This window comes from Acanthisitta chloris, unplaced genomic scaffold (genome assembly GCF_000695815.1).
Source record: "Acanthisitta chloris isolate BGI_N310 unplaced genomic scaffold, ASM69581v1 scaffold39088, whole genome shotgun sequence".
Taxonomy (NCBI): domain Eukaryota; kingdom Metazoa; phylum Chordata; class Aves; order Passeriformes; family Acanthisittidae; genus Acanthisitta; species Acanthisitta chloris.
This window is the reverse complement of record NW_008688346.1, coordinates 1940-13029: the sequence shown is the minus strand read 5'-3', so window position 1 is coordinate 13029 and position 11090 is coordinate 1940. Positions and strand designations below refer to the sequence as shown.

Below are 11090 nucleotides of genomic sequence, written 5' to 3'. Positions count from 1 at the left end.
AGTGCAGAGCCTATAATTTATATTTTTATACATAAATATATGTACACATGCACAATTACTTCTATTATTCTTATTACTTTACTTTTATTTAGAATTAATTTCACCTGCTATGCTATCATCCAGTAACTCGTAAGTCTTTCGTAGGCCTCAGTTTTCTACCTAAAATAACTTAGCGTGTGCAGCAAATGACCTTTCTCTTTTTCTTACAAGTACTGATTTTGAGATCCTCTACAATGACACAGGTCTTAGAAGATTTAAAAGCCTTCAAACCACAAGTGCCACAACAGATCACAGATCCTGCATTGTGCTTTGCCGATTGACATCACCTGCTTCAGCTCACAGAGGTTTAGGAAGAGCTTTTACTGGTTTGGGTTGGGTTTTTTGCATTGGTTGGTTGGGGGATTTTTGTTGCTGTTTTGTGGGGGGAGGGATTAATGTAAAAGATCACATGAAGTGGATCTCCTTTATTCATTTTCTCATGATTCCTATGAAGAACTCTGATGGACTGTAAAGGATTCAGTTCCCTTTGTAAAAGCTACCATGAGTCTTCAAAACTGTTTTTACTTACCAGGTCATTGACTCAATCCTTGATTCTAGCTCTAGGGAAGAGGCTACACATTGCAGTACCCAGCTCTGCTGAGCACTGCACTCATGCCAGTTGTTCCATAACCTCTGCTATCCTTACTGGAGGAGATTCTCTCAAAAGCCTTCTTTCCAGGGGACTCTTGCTCAGGAACTTCTCCAAGTTCCTCCACAGTGCTTAAGGCCCATAGACCAGCAATGCTGCTTGTTCCTGCAAATACTTGTCCCCAGTCACTTCTCAATTTCAGTGAAGGCTTTTCTGCTTCTAACACATTTGTCCAAGGATCACTCACTTTTCATTTTGAGCCAACTCTTTTCCAGACTTTTTGGCATGCTTCAGGCTGCTTTTACACATCTCGTAACTTCCTTCAGTTACAACTTGGGTGAATTAGAGGGAGAAGTCACAGGAATTGCAGATGTCATGCTCTCAGCATGCAGATGTCAACCACACGTAAATTTCAGATAACTTCTTTAATTTACGAAGCACCAGGTGCTCCTATGGCCAAGGCACCATGACGCCCTTTGCCCATCTCCAGTCTGGGGAAAAATCTGAACAGTGCAAAGGTATTTTCTTTCTTAACTGTGGTAATACAGCAGCTTTCAAAATATTTCTTGCTTTCCTACTGTTAATTTTTCTAACATGACATGTTTTCCTAAACACTCTCTTCAAAGTAGAGGAGACAGCCCTGATCCCTGTTCTGTGTCCTGAGGACCCTAAAAGCATTGAGACAAACTGTAAAGCAGAATGCTATTGTCCAAGTTTTATTAATGTTTAAACTTCAGGCATGCTTGTCTGAACACAAGGGGGTAAACTTCCCAGGAACAATTTGCATACTGCTCCTTCTTTCTGAAGCTGCATGGAATTTCTGAATTGGGCAGAAAGGCTACAAAAATCCAGAAGCAGAGTTTCACTACTTCAACATTTATTTCTTTTATGAAATCAATGCTGGCAAAGTAACTGTTCTGGTCTGAGAATAAGCCATATGACTGGCTTGATGTCTCAGTAATTCAGCAACTGAATGCTAAGCAAAGATAAGCAAAAAAAGCTTCAAGGTTTATGTTACACTAAGCAACGATGTATTTCATTACTAACTCAAGTAACCTACAGAAGATTTCTTTAAGCTGGGACCAAGTAACAGAACATTTGCACCAGCTTTCTGTTTCCTTTGCAAAGGCTGCATTAGCAGAGTCATGTAGTTTTGATGGTTGTTACAACTGGTTTGATATTGTGAATACACTACAGATTCCTTATGCTGCCTCACAGCACTGCTTTCATCAAGAACTGGACAGCACCTTCCTCAGCAACTCAGAGAATGTTAGGATGCCAGAAGAGAAACTCTACTGCCCCAAAAACCAAGACAATCTACCACCTGTTAGACATGGTAACTGCCAAACAGTGTTTGCAAGGCACACAACCTCTTTTTGCATCAACACTTTGACAACACACTTACAGTGCGGTTCCTGATGTACAGAAACACCTTCTGAGTCTGCTGGGGGCCACTGATTATATCAGGGAAGCAGGCAGCCTCTTGAGAAGTCATACGGTCATGTGGAAGTCTACTCTGGAAAGCTGCACCCTCCACACCTACAATAGAAAGACAAGTTGTCTCCAGGCACTGCAAAAGAAACTGTTAAGCAAGTGTCTTTAAACTACTCTTCCTAGTTAGCACACCCAGGCATGGGGTGATAGGGTGGCCAATTTCATGTCATGCTTTCATTGAGTCCTTTCATTTACTGCTGCAAGACAAACAGGTTTCCAAGTCAACAGTTCTTTGAATTACAGGTATCATCCAGAGTTAGTGAAAAAGTTGCACTGCAGGGGGAATCAAAAACAAAAACAAAACCAACCCATACGCTTAAAAGTAAGTGGGGCAGGGGTAGGTATCAATATAGTATATATTATATGTATATAAAAAATAGAATATCAATAAAGCACAACTACTTTAGATGCTGTCCTTAAGTTGCGTGGTTTCCAATTTCTACCAGAATTGTAAAACCATTCTGGAGCCTGTTCAAAGCCAAAAGATCTGAGAGACAAGCACAGTGCCTACCATCCCCTCTCACCTGCTTTTCAAGGCTTCATTTGCACCGACCTCCTCCAGCTACAGGAACCCACCCTAACCTCTCCTTTCACATAGTTGCTATATACACAGGAAGCAGTTGCAATACAAACTTTCTGTGCCCCTCCCCAAGTGCTGCCTATGATCAACAACTACAAATTTCTTACTTTTCCTTTGAAATGCTCCACGTGTAACATACTGATGTTGAACCCACACAGGACAGGTTTTCTCTACGAAAAGCCTTCATTCATCCAGGCACCTGCACATCTATCAGTTCACACACTGGCACTGAGGTAGCTACAGCTCTGTACTCTGCTCTCCTCAGTCTCTGTGGGGTTATACTACAGGTAAGTAACTAAGACACAGCTGCATCGAGTGCTATAGCACAAGTAGAGTGCAGAAAGCAAATCTTGCAGGCAGAGCAAGCAAACCAAAGTACTGAGATGTGAAATACAGCAAGAACGATACAATTCTCCCACGTTGTAGGAAGTGACTTATGATCAGGACAGACAGAGGAGAGGGCACTCTATCTGGAAAGACAAAAGCCAATAATACATCCCAAGGGGAAAAACGCCACAAGTAAAGCAGCAAGATTAAGATCATTTGCTAAAACTGGAATTGTTCAAAAGATAACAAGTATCAAAGAAAAGATAAGCTAGCAGTGTGTTGCACTAACCAAGACTACTGTTTTAAAGTCTGAAGTCCATGTGCAGCAGTAAAATTACTGCACTGGAGAGAGGAATTCTCTTTCAATTCTGGTGCCACCACACACTCCCCTAACTTCCAAGCATTTGTACATCCCAAAGGCGATGAAAAAAATTAAGGAAGAAAATGGTTGTGAAGCTGAAAACAATTCATTCACAAGCAAAGAGCAGAAGATCTAACTGTGTGATGACTCAAACTAAAGAAAACTGTAATCATTTGCAAGAGTTCTACATGAGAAGATTAGTAACAGAAGCTACAGAGCACTGCAAGTAAAAGAAAATTAACATAGAAGACACTGACACACCCACAATGTTTCTTGCACTAATATTCAGCTACGGAATAGAAACCCACAGCTCAGCTAGAACTTCAGTTTCTCCAGCAATAACCACCCCCAGCCCTCCTGCTGTCCTTCCATCTAACACTGGCCCAATTGTGCCAAATTCTGCATAGGAGTTCGGTAGAACTGGGGCATGGAAATCAAACCAAAGTTACCAATTCTCTGATATTTTATTAATGTTAAGAAAGCTTAATCAAGGTTCTAGATAATCAAGCGTTAGCTAAGATCTCAGCAGTAGTATTCAGAGAATGGCCAGTTGAGAACCTGAAATGCTGAACCTTCCTGCTCTCACAGGCTTACGCTAAAAAGAGTGTGCTGCTCTGGGTACCTGCTAAAGCCATGCAGTGACCAACTACCAGGAAACTTGTGGATGTGTGGATTTAGGGCAACTCACCAGTTTCTGGAAAAGCTTTGGGATTTACTTCTTCAAATGGAGCAGCCAGAGAACACGGCACCGCTAACAGTTTTGGAAAGAACTCCAGGGTGGATTGGGATGCGGGTCTTGCAAGGCCATATGTCTTTTATGGCAACACCCAAACTTTAAAATGTCAGAATAGCTTCAGATAAGCACTGAAACCCCACCCCCCTAAAAAAAACCCATAAAAAGAAAAAACTCAAACAAATGAAACTCCCCCAAAAAAGCCCCAACAAACAAACTCCCCCCAGAAAACCCCAACCCGCAGCAGCGCTTGATACTAAAATTTAGAAAAAGCACAGCTATTAATAGCAAAGACATAGTTTATTTGGCCAACCATCAGATCATCTTATAAGAACTGAATGTCCTTAAATTTACTTCTGCAACTACACAGCTCAAAGTTAAATAGATTTGGCTTTCAGACTGATTAAATCCCACCCATTCCACACCCTCACCGCCTGCGTTCCGTGAAAGCAAGACCTTACAGGGAGTTCCACTTCAGAACTACACAAACTCATCCTTGGGGCAGTCTGATGGAATGGCTCTGCCTAGACTGGATCCTCAGCTCCTCTCATACACATTCACACACACACACTTTGCACTTCCTGACACTCAGCATGAGCAAGTCATGTGCTGAAGTTTTGATTATCTTCTTCCCCACAGCAGAAATCCTGAGGGATGCTGCTCATTTAAAGACTTGCTGAAACAACTGCAAGTGAAAAACTCTGAAGGAAAGTTATTTGGCTGCTGAATTGGACAATTGTGAAAGCATACTCTCAGCATATACAAAAAAAACTCCAGAATTTCCAATCAGCCAATGCCTGCCTGAAAATGAAACAGGCAATGCATCCTTAAGCCCATGACTTATAATAGCCAGCAATTCTGTGCAAGTGGTAAGATCCATAACAGTACTCAGGTCCCTTACTTAGAACAGCAAAGGATGCACTCTTAGATGAGTATCTTGAAGTTCTATTTGCTTCAAAATGAGCAACTTGGAGGTAGAGAATAGGTTCTGGAGCCTTTGACTCCTTTGCTTAAAACACTAATCCTCAAATGAAAGTGGCAGAGCTGGAGGAAGATTTTCAGTAGCACTCTGAGTATTTAACAGTGAAGACACCAATCCTGTGAATAAAGCAGTGAGTCAGTACTGCCAGTAGCTGTTCTGAGGCCAAATGGCAAATGCAATTCACAACCAGTCCTTGAGCAGCACACCATGAACGTGCCCAGAGGATATCTCCTGGGCTAACCATGGGCACACAGCTCAGACACAAACCCTTTCAAAAGTCAAAAACAAGGGAGCAAAAACGTACCCCATGCTGTTTCTTCAGCAAATTGAAAAAAAGGTCTCCTGTGCTAAAGCCCAGGGCTCTGTGGAAGTCCAGGTGGTACAAACTGGCTAGGGAAGAAACAGCTCTTTCCATGTCTGTACTCCTCTGAACATAGAGAGGAGTGGAGGGATGAGAGATCGGCCTGAGGCATTTCCACACAGGTTTAGTGCCCTTCTCCGCAGCTGGGACAGACCTCAACTGAAATTGGAAAATCCCCCTGACTTTTTACATAGGTGGGGATACAACTCCTGCACCTCCTGCTAAATTTGGGACAACCACACCCATGCGCACTTGCAAGCATCGATCCCTAACTTGGTGGCTCTTGCTCCTCAGTGGCAAGCATCACACGCCACCCTCACCTGATGCTTGGCCGTCTCCATACCCTCCAGAACTGTCGTCTTGAAGTCCTCCTGCTTGCCCTGTGGAAGGAAAGAGGAGAACTCAGGGACCTTACTCCATAAGTTAAACCATACTGGACATAAAGGCCAGGCAGTTGGCGTTTTAGGTATTAAATTTCACCAACTAACTAAACCCATTTTCTGAGAATCCCATTTTCTGCAGCCTAGATTCAGGGCACCAAACTGTCATCTTCTAAGTGTTACCCGTGTTACTGGAACGCTTTACATCAGACTCTATGGGAAATTAAGAAGTACACAATACGTAGCATTCCTAGTGGCTAAATACTTATGATCAACTTCATCAATGGCTAGGATTTGAAAAATCAGATTACATTTCCCACTGCCAAGATCTGGTGGATGGATACCATCAGATTCTACGGATCTCAAACCCTCAGAATATGATAATCTTGCCCTAGGTGCTCTAGAGTCTCTCCATGCGCAAGGGGACAGCTTGAACCATTCTGAAAAGCCTCTTGTGTTAAGGAGAGCCTATTCTTGGGGGGTTTTTTTTGCCACAAACTCTTCCTGGAAGCTTGATGGCAGAACACCTTTTGGAAGGCTCAGACCATTTATTTTGGCTTTGGTGCCCTTGACGCGCCGAAGTTCTAAGACACTAAGGCTGCCTTTGAAGCCAAGTACACATTATACCACTGATCAGTGATGTGATCAATACCCAGCACTGAAAGATATTGGTCTTCCAGCATACCACACGAGGGAAACATGAGGAGAGGCTAAGCACTCATCTGAAAGACCTGAAGAAGTCTCAGAATTACCTCAGCCTGCATGAAGCCCTGAACAGCAGCCTTGACAGGACTGCAGCACAAGCAGGAACAGAGCACACTGAGGACAGAGATGAGTACAGCAGAAGTGCCTGCAGGAACAAAGCCACTACAGGCCACCTCCCACTCTGCTCACCCTACAGGAGACCCCAGCTCTGAGCTGAGCTCATAAGCAACATTCTTCCACAGTCAGATGTTCACCTGAAGTCATCACCTGCAGAGCAGGAGGCCATGGCCTACTCTAGAGCAGCTGCTGGGCTGGCTGCTGCTGCACCAGGGCTCCTTCACACCACGCACTTCAATAGTCAGCTAGCCCACACCAACCCCCACCAAAACACACTGCTGCAACAGTCACTGGGATGTAACAGCCATTTCCTGGAGCACAACTGTTCCAGGCGGCATCTCCAAACAGGTAAGAGTGAGGCCTAACCTAAGGCTCAACACACAATTATTAATACTCTTCAGAGCTTAGGACCAAGTGGACAATTTTGTCAGCATGTCATCTGAGGCTCTCAGGGGATACACTTAGAGGAATTTCATCTGACAACAAATTTAACCCCTAAAGCAAGACACAAAGTGAACCAAATGTTTCCATACTGCAATAACCTGGATTAACATCTGTAATGTTGCAACTTTACACATCTACAGATAAAACACAGTAAGAACTGAAACAAGAGACATTTTCACTCAGCTACAGCAGAGGAGCCATAGTCAGTACTTGTACATAATCAGCCTGCCAGTAGGGAAGTTCAGAAACTCACAAGAGAGACTGACAAGAAATTATATTCTGACAGGCTTCAAGTCCCAAAGTTAGGATTCTGTGAACTAACATCTGCCATAGCAAGAGAAATTTCCTTACTTCACCTGCACTGTAAGTACTTTATTTTGCTGGGAACATTTCAAGATCTGCTTCCATTCTGGGAGAGACAGGCACAACTCAAACACTGACACTCAAGCACAGGCCATTAATTTGCAACAAAAGTGTCACTTGTGCCTTCTATAGGTTAATAAATTGAAAAGCTGCTGACACCAGCCCGTGGCATTCATTATCCTGAACAGGCACTGACAATGAGTAGAGGGGAAAAAAATTGCTCTGTTTCCTTATAGAAAGAAATCAGTATTTCTCTCTTCCCATCAGTGTAACTGCTTGCTTGGACACAATTCTAAATGCTACCCAGTCTGAGCACAGAAGTGTGGAAACAAAGCTAGTGCAGATTGCCTCTCCCTCCCTGAAAGAAAGTCAGTTCTAGCTGCAAAGGAATAAAGCAGCAAAGCAAACCACTGATCCATATTAACATGGCACTACTGCAGCCCAACAGAACATATGCAAGGCCAGAACCTGCTGAAAGGCTCAAGGCAACACAGCAACAGACCATGAGCTGAAGAGCAACCAGGAAGAAGGTCCACAAAGGAGTCCACTTCATACAATCATCCACTGTCTCAAAATAAAGAACAGTTGCACATGAATATCATAGAGTACTGAATTCATTTAGGAAAACAGACAAGCTGGATGAAAGACAGAGACAGAGCACCACTAAATTTGACTGTTCATTTGATATTAATCCTGATCATATTCAGTTCCTTGGAAAACAGCAGCTAGAACATGGGATTATCACAAGGTAAGAACACTGACAACTCTAAAAGGCCAAGAGCTGGTAAAGAAAACCCTCCATAGTTACCAAAACGAAGATGCGGTTTGGTTAGGGAAAACAAAAAGAATCTTAGAGGAGAAAACCAAAAGTAGCTAACTTGTTCATTTCAAAAGGGATATTGGCAAACAAGATAACAAAGGTCTTTCAGCACTGAAAGGGAGTTTGGAAGCTTTCTGCTATCAGGCAATATTCCTCGAGTGAAAAGAGAAGAGACAATTTCCTTAGAGTATCTCAATCATGAAATGCTGCCACACCCTTTCAAACTGCTCTGCAATAGCATGCAGTAAATCTGGCAAATCCAGTAACAATCTGCATAGCCAAAACTCCTGGAATTCCCCACAGCTGAACACATGGATGGGATCTACCCCAAACAAGACCAGCCTTTTGCCTTCACCTGCAACCTCCTTTACTGTGAGCTGTCTGTGGGGACAGTGAGATACCAGACACTGGCAGCAGGACAGTTTCAAACTGCACAATCAGCTTTTGAACTCCAAAGGGCATAACCTGTAACATGACAGCTTTATACCTCTACTGTGTTTTTACAGCCCTAAACACAGAAAGGAGATTGTTAAGGTTTACAATGAGAATAAATTAACAATAATACACAGGATAACTTTCCCTGTTTTGCTAGATTTTCAATATGTAATTCTAGTAATTCTGCTCTGGTATTACTGTCTGATTTAATGTTTCTTACTGAACACTTTTGGTTTTGCTTCAAAGTGATAGAAAGAGAAAACCTCAATTATAAACACTGCTTTTACATATAGCAAGCTCCATGCCTCCTCTTAATGAGTGGTTGAATCAGAAATTTCAGCACCCTTTACCAGCCAGCATGAGATAACTTGATGCTCTTGACACCAGTATTAATAAAGACAAAACCAGGGAGTTCCATAAACATTTAGTTTCAGGAGCCTTTAAAACTAAAGCAAGACTAGCTATGGAATGATAACTGAAAATCTGTCCTTTTCCTATTTCACCACTTCATGAATACCAGAGGATTTCTAGGAATGGAGAAATTACATGATGACCTGAAACCTACTCATTTCTAGGCAGCTAGATACTGCCTGTATGAAATTTGATTTTATTTAGATGACTCAATATAGAGCTTGCAGAACAACTGCTTAATAGGCTGTTGTGTGTATAGATTAGCATGACACATCACTGCTCATCTACCATGCTTCTTCCTTCACGGAATAAAACGTGATTCACTGTACATCACTGATTATGCCTCAAGCTGATTTCAATAATAATTTTTAAAGACACAAAATGGAATCTGAAGGAAGCAAAAAATTCATTAATATTTGGTCTCTAGGATTAAACAGTAAACTTCAGATAATTACTTAATTACACCTACTAAAATTTCATTTTTGATACATTAGCTACAACTGAGGGGTTTTATCAATGCAAATATTTCAGTCAAGTGTATGAGCTATAGTATTCCTGCACCAAGGCAGGAGTCAACAGCTGCAACAGGAGAGGTCACAAGGGCAAATCCTAAGAGAAAATACAACGTTGGCTTTCAATATTTTGTTCTGCAGCTGAAGGTAGGTACACCCAAGGCAATGTCAGTCCTACTCTCAGACCTGCTAGCCAGGAGAGCAGTACAACCAAAGACTAACGACAATTCACATCGGTGATGAACCTGCAAAAATTCAACTACTAGATTTTAGCTCTTGTCTCAGATCATCTAGTACACACATCATGAAACCTCTGACTCTGAACTTGGCAGAAGCATGATCTTGAAGACAGCAGTGACACATCACCACCAGACCTCACTTACGGTGGGAGCTGTAAACACAACAGAGGTAAAGGACAGGGCACTGCTACTGCCTCAAATTTCAAAAGCTGCCTCCTGAACAAGAGTGACCAAAGAACTTCCCAATGAGAACTGAAGCTCTGTCAAAGGCAATGAGGAAAGCACTGAGTTTAAGCAAACGGTATCCAACCAGAACTTAAGATTAGAGTCATAGTTTAAAGCCACAGGAATCACAGTAGATTAAATCAGTTCTTCTGTATAGCAACCTTCCCCCAAACCCAACCTCTTATCCCTCAGAGGTCTAAGTGAATGCTGGTACACAAACAGGTGTGGCAGCAGAGAGCCAAAGAGGCTGTTCTGGTCAATAAGCTTTCAAAGCCAAGTCAATAAGGATCATGAGAATCCAGCATGAGATGTCTGGCTTCGTTTAGAATTAGATTCATACATATTCCCATCTGTAACTCTGCTGCTCTTCTGAATTTTCCCCCTCCTTCCACACATAGGGCCAGTAAATAAAGCACTGTGGAACAATCATTCAAAACCAGATCAAAAACAGACCAAGATTCATGATGCCACACCTGGGCCTGCTTCATTTCTGATAATGAACTACGTAAGCAGTGTTAGAGGAGAAGGCCTCTTTGTACTCACCAGATGGCTCCTCTGGCTCACTTTCATTCTCTTCTTCTGCAGGGGCTGGTGGAGGTGGTGGGGGTAGTTTTTTCTCTTTCTCAGCTTTAGCATTTCTCTCTTCTTCGGAGTAATACTCATCTTCTGAGAGGTTTGCAAGACTCTCATCCATCTCTCTATACTCCACCTGTAAAAAGCACAATAGGATAAACACACTGAAGATGTTTGTAAGCTGCACTACTAAAATGGACATTGCAAGCAACAAAATTGCTTACAGCTCAAGGAGAAGGCTTGAGTTATCTTATGCCTTATTACAGATACCATGTTATAAAGGCAACAAAGCTTATCAAGTTCCACATGTTTTTACCTTCACTAAAATAAAGTCTTCAGCACCCAACAGCAGGAGCTTTCTACTCATATCAAGCCCAGTTTGTGTTTGTGTTATATCGTC

General features: G+C 42.3%; 1 protein-coding gene across 1 annotated transcript in view; it reads right to left on the bottom strand.

Moving 5' to 3' along the window:
• Positions 1–10820, bottom strand: part of KDM1A (lysine (K)-specific demethylase 1A) — a gene marked incomplete at its 3' end in the record, with an annotated part of 31941 nt that extends 21121 nt beyond the window's left edge. Inside the window, exons 1-3 of the mRNA XM_009080963.1 lie at positions 10661–10820; positions 5787–5846; positions 2034–2167 (exon numbers count right to left, since the gene is read on the bottom strand). Coding sequence (XP_009079211.1) covers positions 2034–2167; positions 5787–5846; positions 10661–10811 — 345 coding nt within the window. The remainder of the gene's footprint in view (positions 1–2033; positions 2168–5786; positions 5847–10660) is intronic.
• Positions 10821–11090: the final 270 nt, after the last annotated feature.